General features: G+C 40.4%; 1 protein-coding gene across 6 annotated transcripts in view; it reads left to right on the forward strand.

Moving 5' to 3' along the window:
- Positions 1–16,550, forward strand: part of ARHGEF28 (Rho guanine nucleotide exchange factor 28) — a 276,756-nt gene extending 260,206 nt beyond the window's left edge. For all 6 annotated transcript variants that reach the window (XM_074359759.1, XM_074359771.1, XM_074359768.1 and 3 more), the window contains one exon: positions 15,373–16,550. In XM_074359759.1, the coding sequence (XP_074215860.1) occupies positions 15,373–15,536 (164 nt within the window). In that variant the 3' untranslated portion in view covers positions 15,537–16,550. The remainder of the gene's footprint in view (positions 1–15,372) is intronic.
- The last annotated feature ends 2,052 nt before the right edge of the window (positions 16,551–18,602 follow it).

An 18,602-nucleotide genomic window follows, 5' to 3' on the forward strand; every position in this document is an offset into this window, starting at 1 on the left:
AGTTTGGGAAATTTTCAGAAAATGTATTTCATGATAGGCTTGATTGAATGACTGACTCAACACTGACCCAGAAAAAAAAAAAAACAAAACACGAGGGTGGAAACATGTCTAACAATGTCATTTTTGACCAAAATGATCAAGGCGAGATAGATGTTCTTGTGAGGAAAGTAATCAATGCAGTATTTCCCTGTCATTTAAAGGTGAAAAGAATCTACTTTCTTCCCTCTCCTAAACCAAATTTCAGCAAAAAGACTAAAATGATGCTTTTCCAGCGTCATGAACTGTAAGTGCATTTCCTGGTGCTTTACTTCTAAGGGAGGGATTTGAATGAATGAATAAATGAATGGATTCACCGATGAACGCATGAACACGTGAATGCACTTGGTTATGCTGGGACAGTGGAGATGGCTGCCAGGCACGGGGGTTGAGCTCGAAGGCCTGGGAATTGCTCCTGGGTTCAGATTCCTGCCTCTGTCATTTACTGCCTGTGAACATTTAAGTGAGTGTTTAAACTTGCGGTGTCTCGGTTTCCTCATCTATAAAATTGGACTTCTGAGAGTGTCTACTTTGTAGGTAGTATGAGGATTTTACAAGACAAAATGTAAAATTCTGAAACCTTTGGAAGCGCTCGGTAGACACAGTTGTTGTCACTGTTACTGTTACATCTTGTGTTAAGAAAGGAGTCAATCGTCAGGAAGTGCATTCGGTCACTTGAGCCTCTGGGTTGCTTCCAAAATGGTTGCTCTGGGACCTGAAGGATGTATTATGTCTCATTTGAGTATTATCTAAATAGACACTTCTCAAAAAATGTTCCGCAGCACATGACAGAAAGTTCCCATAGTCAGATGTTATTGGGAAATGGTGGTTTGGGGACTACACAGCTTCTTCAAAACTTCCATTGTGCTCCTGTGTACTGTGAACCTCCGAACGTGGCACTTCCCAAACCGATTTAACCACAGCATCCTCTTCTGCAGCCCAGAATCTTGCAGGGCTTCTATTCCTTAAAATACACTGGAAAAAAACCACTGCTGTGAGTGGGTGTTGAAAGAAGCTCATTGTGTGTGGCACACCCTTCAAATGTATTTTTTCCTCCTGTAGGAACAATTGAAATCCAAATGACATACATATCCCAACATGATTTACCACGTGGGTTGTCTTTTGAAAACCAAATCCAACACAATAAGTTTATGATAGAGCTTTGCTTAGCCCCAGGCCAGCACTGGGGCCTGTGGACAAGGGTTCATGTCCAGTCCTCTTAGGGCTTTTTTTGGAGACCTTTCTTGGGCTTATTCAAGTGCACCGTGTGCTGAAGTCAGTCATCGCTGAAGAAGCACAGGAGCTGATGTGCTTGGGCTTGGAGGCCTGATCTGGCCTCTAATCTCACAGCCTCCACTCATGCTGCTCCGGCCTTTCTCCCCCTGTGGTCCAGCCACGTGAGGTTCCTTCACTTATGTGAAAGCAGCCCCTCTGCTCCCCGCCACCCCCCCCCCCCAGCGCCGCCTTCCATTCATCTGTTTCCCCTGTCAGGAATCTCTTCTCCTCTGCCCTTTATTCCCAACCTGGTTAACTCTTACCTATCTTTCAAGACTTGACTCCAGCGTCACTTCTTCCAGGTGCTTATGCAGACCCTCCCGATCTGGGTTACGAGCTCTCCTTGTGATTTTACAGTGTCCAGTAGCTCCTTGCATTACTTTCCACCATATTTTGTCACTTGTTTTCCCTATTACCCATCTACTCTCCATCACCACAGGTTAATTTTGCTTATTCTAGGTTGGAATGGAATCAGATACAGTGTACCTTGATGTGCCCAGGTTTTCTTGCTCTGCATACTGTTTTTGAGATGCCTCCACACTGTGGCATGAATCTATAGTTGGTCCCCTTTCATGACTGAAGAATCTTGCGTTGATGAATTTACCCCAGTTACTTCCCAGTCTTCTGTGGATGGACACCTGGCTTATTTCTAGTCTTTGGCTCTTAGGAATAAAGCTGCTATAGACATTCTTGTCCAGGACTTTTTGTGAATTATGTTTTTGTTTCTCATGGCTAAATACCTAGGAATAGAATTCCTCCTGGAATAGATGCCTATTTAACTTTTAAGAAACTGAAACAGTTTTCAAAGTGCCTGTACAGACGGTAAACTTCCTGGGTGCTGAGACGAGATCATGTTCAACTCGGTTTCCCTGGCGTCCAACCCAGTGCAGGGCACATACTAGGCCCTCAGTGTTTGTTGAAGAATGAATGGACAAGAAGCTCAGAACAGTTTTCATTCCAACACACCCTCTACTAACTGGAAAAAAAAATTAATGCTTTGTCCATCAAAGGGATGGAAACTTGACTGGCTAAATGTGGACTCTTTCCAAGCAGAAAAAAAAAAAACGGGGAAAAACAGCTCCCTTCTGCCCCTGCCCTTGGACCTACATGTGTAGGTGAAGCCAAGTATATAGACAACAAGGGACCATAGAAGGGTCCTGACCACCAGTAGCTGCCAGGCTTACCTCCTAAAGTTAAATCTCCCAATGTTCCCATTCAAGATGCTCCACGACCTACTCTTCCAACACACGTCCACCCCTCTTCTTGATGTGCACAAACTTGTATTTCCTCCAGAACCCGACATTCCCTTTGCTGACAGCATCTAGTGTTTTCTCCCCTTCGCAGTAGTGGGGAACTCCACCTGGGCCACCGCCACACAAGGCCACCTCTCCCTGTTGACATTCTGGCCAGCCAGGCTCCATTCAGATTCTTTCTGTGCTCTGAAGCCTGTCTTGGCCACTCTGTATGGAAACACTCTCTCCGAAGTGGTGTCCAACTGTGGACGGTGTGCATTCGTGGTTGGGCAGGTTATCCTGCCTTCTTTGTAGTTGTCTGTGGTGGCACCTTCCTATTCTGTGACGTAATAGGCTTTCGGAGGGCAGTGTGCTTAGGCCCTCGTGGCCTGGAAGGAGCTGGGGCTACTGGTCACTAGTCGAGTAGCTGAGGCTACTTGTTCTTTGCTCTTGGTGGCTGATTCAACTAAAGAGAAGTTAAATTATATGGTAATACTATGGCTCCTTCTTAAGAAGAGTTGTTTACAGAAGGACGAGATCTGTCTAAAACGAGGAGGATATATGCTAACTTGGGGATTTGTGTCACCAGGCAGATAATTAAAAGGAAATTAGCTTTCATTGGGCTCCAGTGTTGGTTACAGGTCACCAACCTGTCAGGAAGCACAAATATTAACATTTAGAGTGGCTGCATGTGATGCTTGTATGCATAAGACAATTGAAGTTCACCTGCAGGAAGGGAGACCTCCAAGGGGAGAAGTGGTTTCTCTTGTGATGTATGTTCTCTCTTGATTGCTGTTTCGGTAATTTAAAGTCCTAATTTTGTCTCTCTTCTGCAAACGGCCTCCTTCTCTTATGGTACAATTTCTGAAAATATTTAAGTTTAATTTCCAGAAATGTAATATAGTCATCTTTACTATGATAGCAAACATAAATATGGAAAGAATGCTAAGTGTGTGAAAATCTCCACTGAACAAAAACAGTTTTCTATATATTATGTTGTACTTTTAAAATTAGAATCATTTTTGAGTGACATAAATTTGAGGCTGCAGTCAGAAAAGATATTTCAGGCTTTGGTTTCTTAGCAAATGCTACTTCAAAGAATTACAAAGTGGTTCTCGTTTTTAAAAAGAAGAAATTCTCTGTTCTGAAAACCGTACATACCAATTTCTTGGGACAGAAAAAGGCATCATTTTGAGTTCTCAATTTTGTGGTAGGTCAAGAGAAAAATACGCTCATTTGTATACCTTGAAAGAATTGAGTGCCATTTTTTTTAAAGTCTGGTAATAACATAATTATTAAGAAGTAGGTAGAACTAATTAGCTTGGGTGTGTTTGAGCTAATTGCTTGCCTTTTTCTGGTTTAAACAGAAACACTGGATCTTGTATGCTGATGAATTTAAACAGCTGCTTTTCCCTCTGCTGAACCAGTAAGAAGTAAATGCAGCATTAAAATTCCTAGCTTGATTTCCTGCATTATTCACCTGGCAGAGAAGTGAATTCAATTCTTCTTTCAGCAAAATGAGAAGCATAACTCTTTCAATGTGGGTAGGGTCACAGCAGGCCATTTCCAGTTTTATTGCCATGGTATTTAGAAGTCCCTGGTCTCTCACATCCTTAAGAGGAATTCAATGCTATGAAAATACTGCCCTGTCCTTGTAGCTGGAGACCCACATGTCATTTAATTCAGGAAAATCTCAAAAAACCATGCCTACCTCTTAACAGGGACTGTGAGGTTGGGACATCTTAATTTGTTTTGATGTAAAATTTGAGCTTGATGTATTTCTTGCCTACCTGAATGTGTGGACAGTTTCAAACATGTACAACATTAAGCAGAGGAGTGTGAGAGCCACTCATGTACCATCGCTCAGCGTCAGAAACGTTCCCTCTAGATTCCTAGCTGTCCCCTCAACCACACACACCCTGCATTATTTTGAAGCAAATTCTGAAAATCATATGTAAACATTTATTGATATATAACATTTCAGTATATGTCTCTAAAAGATAAGGCTCTCTTTTTAAAACTATTATCACACCTAGGAAAAAATTACCAAAAATTCCATAATATCAACATATAGTCAGTGTTTAAATTTCCAGTTGTTTTATAACTGTAGCACGTGTGTCCTTTTTCTAGTTTTTTTTTTTTTGACTCAGGATGCAAATAAAGACCACATGTTGCAGTTATTGCTGTGTATTTTAATGCATTTGTAACATAAAAGTTTTAATTATGAAAATTTTCAAACTTACAAAAAAGCATATAAAATACGTTATCAGGCGTACATTTAACGGAAGTTAACCTTTTACCATATATGCTTCAGAGATCTCTCTGCCCTTTTTTTTTTTAAAGAAATATTAGCTATAAAATCCCTCCCCCTTATCTTTCTCTTTCTTTCCTATTCAGAATTAATCAATTTCCTGTAATTGGTGTATATCATTTCCGTAGTATGTTTTTATGCCATTTAAACATTTATGTATCCGTAAACAATATATCATATGTTTGTTTTGTTTAACAAGCAAAAAATACATTGTTTATCATTGATGGATACATACATAGGTAGTGAAAAACAACAAAAAAATATATTGTTTATGGACACATATAATGTAGTGATATTATAGACTAGCCTGCCCTTCCCTCTCTCCCCCCCATACATTTGTGTGTGTGTGTGTGTGTATTTGCAACTTATTTTTTTCATGCAACATGCATATTCATACATGTAGAACAGTTAATTTTTAAACTACTGTATACTATTTAATTAGTAAACAAACAGCATATTCATTATCCTACTAATGAGTAATTAGGATGTTTCTAAATTTGTTTCTATTACAAATGATTCTCAGTAAACATCCTTTTATGCACATTTCCTTGTGCACATCAATGAGAATTTATTTAGATTATAAACACCTAGAAGTGGCAGGGATGTCTTTGGTTTCCCTGGGTACTACTGATTTCTCTGTAAAATTGTCATGTGACTCTCAGCAGCAATATATGAGTTCCAGTTTCTCCAGATTCTCCCTGATACCTACTATTGTTAGGCTTCTAGAGTTTGCTGATATCGTGGATATGGAATGGGTAACTCATTCTTTCAATTCTTTTCAATTCTTTCAGGGAGCTTTGGCACGTTATTTATATTTATTCGCTTTTTGGGTTTTTTCTTCTCTGAAGTGCCTGTTCATAAAGGTTTGTTCTAACGCCAGTCTATTGGAATTTCAAAAGTATCCAATCTTAATTATGCAGACACATTACTTCTTTTTGAATGGGCTCAATATATTTTGTACTTTGAGTAGTTTTCCAAGGAATCATATTTACAGTTATATGTGGATATTTTAAGATTGGAAAGGACATTTGTGAGAGCTGAGCTCTTTCAAGGTGGAGAAAAATCAACTCTATGTACACAAGCTACTAAAAATAATGTTATTGACTGTTCTGTTCTATCCTACTGAAATTTTAACCATCTGCCTTATTTTTTCAGTATTCTCAATTTTTTTTCCCACCTCCTGTGTTTTCTTCCCAAGTTCCTCTACTTCTCTCAACAATATTGATCAATATTATTTTACATATACTCAACACATTCCAAAATCCACCAGCTTCATTTTCCTTTCTGGAAACATCCCTTTCAGAATCCTCTGTCCTCTTGTTCTAATACGCCCTTGTTGCATCCAGGCCTGCAGGGCGGCTGTCTCCTGGGACATCTCTTCACGCCTCTCCTGTGTTGGGTCCTGTGTCTTCAGCCCCATCCTTCCTCTTCTGTGGTATCTTCCTTTACTTAATGGAGCATATCTCTGAACTTTCCTAAGAAAAGGTATAATGAAAGCACATTTTTTCCCAAGTTAGTTAAAATGTCTTTTTCATTTCACGTATTCATTTTTGCTACTTTTACACTTGGTTTTTTATAACATATCTGGGCTTAGAATCCTAGGTCAAAATTATTTTCCTTCAGAATTCTGAAGGGTTTGATTCTTCCCCTTCCCTGCGTTGCTGTTGAGACGTCTGATGCTGTTCTGATTTTAATCCTATGTTTGTGACCTGCTCTTGCTTTTTGGAAACCTTTAGAATTGTCCGTTTACTCCTTCTTGGATGAATTCGATTACATGCCTTAGTGTGGCCTTTTGTTAAAAATCATTTTTACTAATTATTCATTAGTCTCTTTCAATCTAGAAATGTGTTTCCTTTCATCCTGAGATATTTTCTTCTTTAAAATAAATTGCTTCTTTTCAGTTTTATTTCACTAGAACTGTTTCCAGTTATAAATTGGACACCTTGGATCCTCTGGTTTTTCTGTTTTTTTTTTTTTTTCCTTTTATTTCCATTTCTTCATGTTTTTGTTCTACTTTCTGGGAGATTTTCTTGTCCTTAACCTCCTACTATTCTACTGATTTTTTTTTTTTTAAATCAGCCAACATATATTTAATTTTTAAGAGATTTCCCTTATTCTCTTATCGCTCCTACTTTGTGGAATCTTGTGTGGTGGCTGAAATGTCTATTAAATATATCTTTGAAGATATTATGGTTTGTGATGTTTTCTTCAGCTTCCTGTGTTTCTCTTGTGTTCTGTTTTCAGGTTAGGTTTATCTCCATGTTTGTTCTAGGCGCTCTCCTTCCTAGTCATGCTGTACCTGCCATTGTGGCTTGGTGTGAAGATTGACTTTAATGTTTGACTGAAGGTCAAATAACGATAGGCTTAAAGATAGAAGCCCTATCATGCAGTTCTATCTTGACTACATTTTCAGTTTGAGGCTGCTGAGAAGACAAGAAATGAAATTTTAAGGTACTTTCTAAACATAAGAATTTCAGGGGGAGGTACCAAGATGGCGGAGTAGAGAGACTCACAGCTCGCCCTGTCCCACAAATACATCGAGAATTACACCTACAATCCTACTGAATCGCAAAGAACACCTGCTGAACTCTGGCAGAGTGTCTCTTGCTTCGAAATACAGGAGAATTCTCACAAAATCTGATAAACAACACATACATCCTGTATAGCACAGGGAACTATATTCAATATCTTGTAGTAACTTATGGTGAAAAAAATATGAAAACGAATATATTATATGTACAACTGAAGCATTATGCTGTACACCAGAAATTGACACAATATTGTAAGCTGACTATACTTCAATAAAAATATATATACAAAAAAAAAAAAGAATTTCAAATTGGCGATTCCCACAACTCTAATTAGAGAGAATTTTTGAATGACGAATTCACTAGTTCATTTGACAGTATCTATTGATACCTACTATTATTATGAACTGAAGTTGACTTTGATGTTGCTGGACTAGACGTGCTACTTTTAGTTCCTAATTCTTAAAAAAAAAATCACTTTTTAGCTTTATGTAAACTCAAAAGGCTAAAGAATAGGAAACTAAATTCCAAAAGAACCTTATCAATTCATTTTGGCCAAGGACAAATACACCTAGGGTATAAAATGAGATCTTTTCTGAATTACATTTCACTTAGGATATGTTAGCCTTTCTAGGCAAAAGCAAAGACCATACCTGAATCTGTATCATTTTTATGGATAGCTATAAACTCAAATGAACCTCATCTATTTTATGGAATAGGTTCATTGAATTGTGTATCTTTCTAAATAGACACGAACCCATACACAGCATTTGCCAATGACTTGTCATACAGTCACATTAAACTTGATATAAACACACTCGGCGTCCAGAAGAGGCATCTGATTTATTGCCGCAATGTTCTGTTTATATCAAACATACAAAAGCTTGGCTATTGGAATAATAGAGAAACCTTTAGAATTTTATATTCCAAATATATGGAAGACTATGGACTTTTAAAAAACTTATCATAGAATGTTTTAAACATATATACAAAAGTAGAGAGAATGATTTGATGACCTCCCAGCTTTAACGATTACCAGCACACAGCCAACCCTGGTTCATCAGTGCCTTTTCTTCTCTCCTCTCATGTCAGGCTTTCTTAAAGCAGATCCAGAACATCCCATCATTTCATCCAAAAATACTCCAGTATCTTTCTCTAAAAGATGCGCACTCTTTTTTATTTTTTTTTACATCACCACAGTATCATTTTTATACCTTGGATACCTTAACAATTTTTACTTAAAATCATACTGTCAGTACTTGCATTTCTTTGATTGTCTCAATATTTTCCCTTGGTTTGTTCAAAATGGGATCCAAATAATTTGATATATTGCATTTTGTTTGTATCTCTTAAAAGTCTCCTTTAATCTAAGGTTCCCTTGCCTTAAAAAAAATCTTACAAAAGATTTATAAATCTTGAAAAGACTGGGTTGTTTATGTGCTGAAAAGATATTTTTTTCTGAAAAAATTATATTTTTCTTTTGAAAAATTTTCTGCGTTCTAGATTTTGCTGATTGCATCCATATGGTGTCATTTAACATAATCTTCTCTGGCTGTATTTCCTGTCAACTTGGGAATAGGTATTTGATGTTTGACTAGATACAGGCTTTATTTTTTGACATGAAAAATCTTCATAGATAGGGTTGTCTATTTCCTAAATAATATTAATGTTGTATCTTTCCTGTGCATCCCATCAGGAGGCTTGCCATATCTGTTTCTCTTTTTGTGATATTAAGATTGATCCATGGATTCAGATGTTGTCAGCTTGATTCATCCATTATAAAGTTTGGGGGATGGTGGGTGTAGCTCTGTGGTAGAGCACGTGCTTGGCATGCATGAGGTCCTAGGTTCAATCCCCTCCCTCCAAAAAGTTCCCCATCAACTTTTCTCCTAATGGTGTTAGCAGCTATTGATGGTGATTACCCAAGTCCACTCTAGACATTATATACAGGGTTAAAAGTTTCTGACTTTGGAAAACCTCACCCATTTCCAGCTTCCCACCCCTGATTTATTCTGGCACCTTGGTCATTTACTGTCTGTCTTTCTAAGTCTACCAGAGATTGAGCATCGCTAGTGCACCCTTCCCCAGAGTGTGTTGCATAGAACATGACACTGCAAAGTACACTGTGAGAAAAATCTCCCCGAGTCTGGGGTTGTCCGCATAGAGTTTTTCCCTCTCAGAGGTTTATAGTGCAGGCGAGCCTGTTAAAGTTCTGAGGAATCTGCTAATAAAAAAACTTGATTAACCCAGAGTTTCATCAACTTGCTTGACCACGGTATTCTTTTATCATCAATACCTAGTAGTATCCTGTTCAGAGAAACACACTTCAAAATGCATCCCAAAGAAGAGAGGAAGGTGGTGGCACTCGCCCCGTCCTCCCGTGGGGCTTGCTGATACTGAGATCATGACTCCTTAACACGGGACTCTTCAGGGGAGAAAGAGTGTGAGAGCAAATCCGAGTTCAGACACCAGAGAGAATTGGCGTATCGTAACACATCTTGTGTTTGATTAATGACTAATGATCATAACACATCTTGTGTTAATATAATCATATCGTCATTGTACTGATTGCTTCAATTGCTGTGTTCCTTGTCATCATTACCTACGTAACCAACACAGATTATTTCCAATATGTTAATTACTAGTAAGAATATAAAGTCCAACTTTATTTTCTCTAACAGTCACAACCTAAAAAAAAAAACTGTAAGTTTGGTTTCTTACATTACAAGTGTACACATGTACATCACGCATGCGTGTGTGCGTGCACACACACCCCTCCCCGCCCCAGAGCACACTTCAGGTCTTTTATTTCAGGTGCAGTATTGGTACATGAGGAGTAATAAAGGGAATCATAACACTGAGATTGTTGGCTTCAGATATCAACTCCAGATTGGTTTTTATGCCAGAGGCTCACTTTGTGGCTCACAATGGGAAGTGCAGTTGAGCAAAATTAGCAAGAGAGACCAATTTTCCTTTGCTCAGAGGACACCTTGAGCTTTGTACAATAAATGTTTTCCATTAGAAGGAAAATGCTGTGCATTAAAGTTCCTGAGAAAAAAAACCAGTGATTGCCAGTAATGCCATCAGGAAACAATTTTGTAAATGTTTCACAGTATAAGCATGAATCAATCATTAAATAGGGCATACAAGTTATTTTGCAGACTTGGAACATTAATGACAATTTCTTTGGAGGTGGTGTTATTCTAGGAAAGTGTGAAGTTTGATTTCAGGAACATGCACAAGGGATACAGGAACAAGAAGTCTAAGTCAGAACACTTCGTTAAAATAAAGAAGAGCAGAGCCAAGACCCAGGAGACATGGAGCTCTGTTTTGTGAGGTTTGTTGGGGAGAATGGAATAGGATAAGACAGGAGGAGGGCTGAACAAGGCATCATCAGTGATTCCAACAGTAGACTCACTGTACTTTCTGTAGCTCTGCATTGCTGGCCGTTGGGGAGTGCTGAGCTGCTTTCAGACCTGGACAATGTTCAGACCTAGACAGCTAATGTTTATGATGGGAGTTCTTCTGGTGCTTTTAAATGGAAACAAAGCTTTTCTTTAAAAATTACCATGGCTTTAAAATGCTTTTCTATTCCAGAAAATCCAGAAGAAGGCAAAGACTAGATGAGTTAAATATGTAAAACTCTAGACACCTCTGTTCTTTACGACAAATGACTCTTAAGTTTGCTGTTCATAGAAGAGGAGACCAAGTTCAGATTTTGACCATTATTTGACCATGGCCGTTATTTGCACTAATTAAGTAACTTTCCAAATACTGTGCTTTAAGGACTGGGTGGGCTCAACTCAAATACATGTTTTTGGGAAGACAGAAAGTAGAAGGGTGGAACCTATGTCTGGAAATTACCCTAAAAACATTATTTTTAAAGTCAACCTAAGGTAGTAAATTTGCATTCCTTGGGCGTAGAGCACTTGAAAAAAATGTTTCCGTTTCTTGCACCCCTAGAATATTATTTGGTGCATTACTGCATTACTGAGCCAAAACACAGATGCAAAAATTCTCCTACAGTGTAAGAAGTTTAAGAGGCCTGAATGATGATTTCAGTTGGATCCTTCATGAACTGAAGCCCAGAGAGGGCAAATGACTTGCCCAAGTTTACATTTTATCTTGCAGTTTGAAAAATTTCATTCATATCTCACTTTTGGGGACACTTTGTTCACTCTTCATATGACACATGGTTGCATTTTATACCTTGAGTTTACAGTCTGGTCTTGAAAGTAACCAATTGTCCCATTGGCTCAAAAGCATGACCATGATGCTGAGCGGATGGAGGGGGCCCATGTTCCTTCCTGCCCTTCAGGAGCTGATCGCTGTGGTTGTATCATCCCAGATCCCGCATCCTCTTCTCTGATTGTTTGAAATTCCAAGAGCCGGTGCGCACAGTGTGAAAACGATAAATGCAAATCTCAACCATCAGGTTGCAGTGAAGGGCTAGAAATGGGGGGATTAGGGGGCTGTCTCTGGGTATCAGTGCCCCATGCAGCCTGTGGCCTGGGAATTCTCTGCCCCGTGTCCACAAGACAAATGCAGACACTTAGAATTTTTAGAAACTTCGTTAGAAGACTGACTTAGACTCTACAGTGCATCTAAAGAAATTTCCTGTGAAGGATGAAGTTTTAGGCTGTGAATAAAAGTTCAGCTAAATAGGAAAAAAAAAAAAAAAACCCTGCACCAAGATTCTGCTTCTCCACTTGGTTTAACTAGGCTTTTATGTGTTTCTGCTCATTCGTCCGTGTTTAAAGGTCAATAATGTTCATTCTGTTAAGTTTCCAGAGGGATGGTAAGGATCAAATTATTTCTTTTATGTCAACTAAGAGGGACAGTTGTGTTGAGACACTGGATTAAAAGGTTCTTTGTAGTCTGAAGTTTTGTTTCTTTATAATAGCACTTGGTTTTTAGTTGACCAAATTATGATTGTATTAATATTTCTTTGCTTATTAAAAAAAGAAGTATTCTCTTTTTATGTCCAGTAATTTACAACCATTTCGATCACAAATAAAAGTAGATGATTCATTTTACTCCCCAAGAATTCTGCTTTCTGAATCAGTGAGGTTTTATTTGAACAAATGTGTTTTCAGTTGAGTGTTCTCTACGATGGTCATACTCTCTAGGGTAAAAAGTGTGGAAAAAGGTGGGTGACCTTGAGAAATACACAATTGCTGTGCTGGAGTTCTTTCAGGGTTGAAATGGAGCAATAAAATCAGAAATCACAAGACGGTTTCTAATTTCAAAGCCAGACAGTCTGACCTCGCCTAAATAGTTCAGGTACAAACCAAGAAGGAACACGGAGAAGGAAATTGAGTTCCCCTCCAGGTGACACGCAGCCACAGCAACCTCCATTAATACATCTGGGGTTTCAGCCTCAGCCGTTCCTTCACTTTTGGGTCTAAGAGATATTTTTCTCCTATATTTTTATTCTTATTTGAAGAAGTTCTGATGAAGCCTCTCTCTATATCCTCTTATACTCACACATAAATTAAAAATCCCCCCCCCCCCATGTTCATTCTTGGTTCTCTGTCCTCCTCAACTACAGCCTACAGTTTAAGACAAGAGAATGCTTTCTGCTGTGTATCGGGTTCTTCGGCTTTTTGAACAAGTCTTCGCTAGGAACCATTAAGGGGGCTTCCCCAACACCTAGCCTCACCAGTGTTTTGGATTCTTTGCTACATGTTTCATACCCAGGGGAAGGAAACTTACATGGATTAAGGGCTTCCATTGTGCCTGGCATTGTCACCAGCAGTTACCTCCCAGCCGCCGCATTCGATGGATGCTTGTCCATCCTCCATGCAGTGTCTCTTGCGCCCTGGTTGGACCTTCTGCTGACGAGGAGGCAGCACTGTGGTTGGCGGCTTGGGTGAACTATTCTCCAATCCGTTAGTATCTGCTAGATGGAAATTTTGAGGTGTGCTTCTGTTTTTCAGGTTGTATAATATTAAACATCAGTAGTAGTTTGGGAATATTTATTCTTAGAGGTGGAACGGTTTTATTCTAATGCCTGGGAAAAGGAGTTGAAAGTGTGAAAATGTGTGATAACCACAGACAGGCAAAGGACAGAGGACATTCTAGGTTGATTTATTTTACCGCGATAGTGAAATCATTGCCTGGGGGTTTTGGGGTTTACCTGATTCAATGAGGGCGTTTCCTAATTTTATAGTAATTACCATGTCAGTTGGGAGGAGCTCAGAATGTCTTTTTCTCTCTCTTTTTTGTAAGTGACTCTTTAAAATGTGGTCCTTAGGAAGGAAGATAACTGTTAAACATCCAGGGTCTCTTAATTCAGCAAAGATGGTCAAGCCATTTCCAGCACAAGGAGAAATGGGGATCATGAGAATCTTGAGCAGATGGGCAAATGGCAATGGCCCTCTGAGTTCAAACCTAGACTCCTTCCTGGCTGTGTGATGGGCAAAAGTGTAACTGGCCTGAGCCTCGGTTTCCCAACCTGTACTTTGTGAGTTACAGTGTTTTGAGGCTTAGAGAGACGATGACTGTAGAAGACCTGGAACACTCTATACGTGGTGGTACTTAGAGGCATCTTCCAGAGTTATGTTTCCAGTATCAGAGTGAGTTCCCAGTATTTGAGGTACAGGATTTGGAATGAGGGTCAGGAGAATCATCACCCCAGTGTCAATGGATATCTGAGGTGTCTGAGATGGCCTAAACCTTTGAGCAAAGCTGTGGAGTGCAGCACCCCCTCCCCCTACTCTCTCTTCCTCCAAGGGTCCTCTCAGCTTCTCAGGCGAGGCACAGGTCAGCCCCTCCCGGTGACTGGTGTCTACTCCCTGTGGAGGCAGTGGTGGAAGGAAGAATAGTGGGGAAGCCACATCCCTGAAGGTGGAGCCTTGTGAGGACTTTGGGCTCTTCATTCCTGCCAGGCTTTGCTACCTGCCTCCCTAATAACTGAAGAGCCTTGTCAGGAGGGTCAGAGTTACAAGTGTTTTTGTCATCAGCATGCCAGCTGTTCTGTGTATCCATCTAAATGATAGAGGCTTTGAATAAAATGTGGCCAGGATTATAATGGCCTCTTGTTAATGACTGAAAGAAAGAGCATGTGGCCCTCAGGGCTCTCCATCTTCCCACCTGGGTATCCACATGTCCTCTGCTTCCTGCTCCAGCTGAAGCTGGTTGTTTGTAACTTTGCCACAGAGCCAAGCTTCAGGGATGGTGGTCCACGGAACAACGTGGAGAACGTGGTCTGCAGCAGGAACCTTGCTTTTCCCCCAAATCACAAGCCACCTTTGCCTTCCCTTTAAACCATGTATTAGAAGGTTTTTACCAGAAAAGAAGAAAACAGACTATGCCCTGCTGTTGCTAGGTAACCAGAAAACAAAAACAAAAACAAAAACAAAGCCAGTCAGTCGATACTGGAACGGTTTCCCCCCGGAACCTGGCTACTCTTGCAAAATGATTCGTGTGGTGTTAACAGATTTGTATACTGATGGGGCTGGAGGGTCTCCAGCCTTCATCTCCTTTCTCCTGGCCCCTTACTGCCCATCAGTAAAACTCCAGGTACATTATGAGTCTTCAGGTCAGTTCTTGACTTTGAGATATTCTGAGGGAGGATGCTGTGCAGATGCAAATGCGGCTGATTGCACAGAGCTAGGGGAGATACTGTATTTCTCAGACGTGGAACCACCTTTAAAACTAACTGGGCACCCCTTTCTCAGCAGTCCCAGTGTTCTAACAGCCCACAACTGGTGACGTCTTTATTCATTTGATGTTTCCCTGGGAGTATTTTGTAAAGTTTATCTTTAGCCATAGGAGACATTTGTACACATAACCGAACATTGTAATATTTTTGATTAAGGCATTAGGTATGCATTTTGTTCCTTCCTCACTGGACTCTGTCATTCTCTCTGCGGCTGGCTCTATGGCCGTGGCATTTCCCAGCCTTAGGGGGGTCTGCCTGAGTGTCACCTACCTTGTGGGTCTCAAGCTGACTCTTCTGTGACCTGTGCTGTCTTGTCTTTTGCAGATTTGGACATCTCTCAGACTGAATACCCACCCCTTAGCGACTCCAATCCACACGGCCCTCAGCTGCAGACATTTATAGCAGAAGCAAAGCTCAGTCTACAGAGAGTGACCAGCCCAGACGGGGAATCTGGAGATGGAGCAGAAGAAAATATTGTTTACCTCTAACTGTGTTGTTATGTTTCCAAACAAAACAAAACACTGGTGTTTTCAGGAGAAATTTCTTTTTCCTTTTCCTGATGTGTGTGTGACTGCGTCCACATTGCTTTAGGAGTAATATTTAACGTTTCGTGCAAGTTCATTTGGGGGCATGAGTCTAATAATTAAATTATTGAAAGCAGCTGTTTGTAATGATCATTCACTTACCACACCTAATTTCAGATTTCTGGAGGAGAAATTAACTTAAGTAAGCAAAAATATTTTCCAAGTTGTTAGGACCCTAAGTTTCCATGTTATATTTTCTACTGGATCATCTGCTTTTCAAAGTGTCCTTTAAAATCTTGACGAAGCAGTTCGGACAGAAAGAGTGACATTCATGTTGGGCAAACTTTCGCCATCACAGCAGCTAATTAAGGAGAGTGACTTCAGTGCTCTCAGACATCGAAGGGGTCACACCTGGTGGTGATCTGTTACAGTCACCATGCAACCAAGGTGTCCAGTCTGGACATCTGCCCTGACCGGGCAGCCACTCTGCTGTGGACACAGTCTGGACTCAGGACCTGGGCCAGAGGTTTTTCAGATACACTTTCTTGGTCCTAAGGCTTGTCGGCTTTCAAGCCACAGTTCAGCATCATCCATCATTCAACACAGCCCAGAGGCAAAGCCGCAACAAGTCGGTTTGGATGTAAACTTGGCTACTAACGTGAAACTTCAGTAGTGCACGCCCGTGCTCCTGGTGGCTGGCCTGTCCCCGCCAGCCCCGGGAGCGCCAGCGGCCTCCACTCCCTGGAAGGAGCGCCGCGCTGCAGCTAGTTAAGGACAAAAACTGCTCTCCGGTGAAGCTTGTTTGAAGCTTGTTGCCTGTATGTGCTTTTCCACAGAGGAAAACCGGTACATCTTGCCTTCAGGGTAATACGGGTCTCTCTGTGAGAAAATAAACCGGGAAATGCTTTCAGGTGGTTCTTCAGAAATATCTGTATGTGTTTTGGTCAGTGTCAATAAATACCTTTTACCTCACTATTATACTTTGAAATTTTAAAATTGTGTGGAACTGTAATAAAATACACATTTCATACTCAAATGCAACCTCCCTTTATTAAAAATGAAAATAAAGGAGGAATACTAAGTTCACCCAGACTTGCCGTCCTTACCAGGAGGGAGCTGTGATCAGAAGGGAAAAATATTCACCCAGCTCCCATTGCTTGTTTTTTCCCTAAAGTTGCCGGTTGGATAACTATTTTCACTTGAGCAAGTCAAATCTTAGTTTTAAAGAAAGCCTTTTTGGGAGAGGGGCACCCCCTTTTTTTTTTGACTTGCTGCTTCTGGCCATTTGGGTCACAATCATATTAACACATTCAGAGACAAATCTTCACAGAATGGATATAGCTCATTAAAATGTTAATCAATCATTTCATCTCCAAAATGAACTCCTCAATTATAAGATGCATCTTCTCTTCCTAAAGACTTCGAGACAGAAGGCTCTATCTTCCCTCTCTCTCAGTAATGTCTATTCCAGAATCCTCTATCCCTCGAATAAAAAGCACATAGATATTTCAGTCCAAATCCTTGCTCCAATAACTATAAGTATCTTTCCCTTTTTCCTGACAGCAGATATGGAAATTAACCATGTGTGAAAATAGGTAGAGATGTTCTAAATCCCCGTGGAGTTCTTTAAGAACATGTGTGCTCAGTTGATTTTCAAGTCCTGCGAACTCTGGGGCTTTGTGTAGCCACCCTGTGGAAGGCCTTGGCATCTTTTGTTATGTCTCTGTTCATAGGTTCTTCCTGGTAACTTTAATATTTAATTTTATGTCTTTTCAATTAAAACAACTAAGTCTCAAAGGTTTTTTGATAAGTTCTTCCATTTTACTTTGTCCTCACTATTTAATGAGCTCAGATCTCAGTAGAGTTCACTCTGTGGCTCCAACAGAAATTCGCTAATCTTAGAAAACCACCCTATTTCTCAGCATCATAAGTAAGTTTCCGTCAAAGGATACTTCCCACCCACCGAAGATCTTGGAGGAAACATTCATCCCTTTAGAGACTGGTTGTGGAAGGGAAAGCAACGTTTTTTGCTCTGTCCCTTCCAGGCTGCATGCATCTACTTGCGTCTCATTTATAGTCCAAGCTTCTCTGTGGCTCATCAGGGCATAGTTGCTGGAATCCTGGGACACTTTCCAGCCCACTCACCATGGAGCCATGGTCATTCAGAAAAGGGTAAAAGCACTCGCTGCAGAGAGGGGGGTGGCGGCGGTGTGTGTAAGGGTTATATAAGGTGAAGATGATGAGACGAAATTGGGGGTTACAGATAAGTAAAAAGGAGGATGTATTCCTTCCTGTGACCTCGGACCGTCTTTCAAACTCAGAATAAAACTGAGGCTACTAAGGTTCAATCATCTCTGTCTTTCTGGATGAGAGGCTTGGAGTAGAGATTCTGCAGCCAGATCTCTGACTTCCGGGCTGTGTCCCTGGTATGTTACTTCACCTCTCTAGGTCTCAGTTTCCTCATCTATGAAACAAAGATGATTACCTTACAGAACTGTTGTGAGAATTAAATGATTATGCAATGTGCTTAGAACAGAGCCTGGGGCATAGCAATCACTCAATATGTGCTAGCTATTATTATCATATCATAAAAAACTCTGAATAATTGCTCAGCCTGGTCCCAGACCTTAGGCAGGTTGCACCTGCACAGCCAGAAGCAGTGAGTAGAGTGGTCAGATGCCTGGAGATGGTAGGTATGAGAGTGGACTAAGGCTTCCTAAGGTTAGCTTTCAGCTTATTTACATTTAACTCATTCAATTAACATTTATTGACTGTCTCCTAAAGGCCAGTCTATTAGAAACAATGTAAAAGTGAACAAGTTTGTAAGTTGTTGAAGACAAACACAGGAACAGATGCGGAGGAGTACTGGTCACTATGGGAGCTCAGAGAAAGAGCATGTAGGGGCCAGTAACATGTGCATGGAGGGAGTTGTCCTAAAGGAGAAGATGCCCAAGGCTTGAAGGATAAGTAGAGAGTCAGAGGGTGGGGGACCCAAGCCAAAGTCCAGAGGCATAAAACAAGACTTGAGAG

Source organism: Camelus bactrianus, chromosome 3, assembly GCF_048773025.1.
Source record: "Camelus bactrianus isolate YW-2024 breed Bactrian camel chromosome 3, ASM4877302v1, whole genome shotgun sequence".
NCBI classification, from domain to species: domain Eukaryota; kingdom Metazoa; phylum Chordata; class Mammalia; order Artiodactyla; family Camelidae; genus Camelus; species Camelus bactrianus.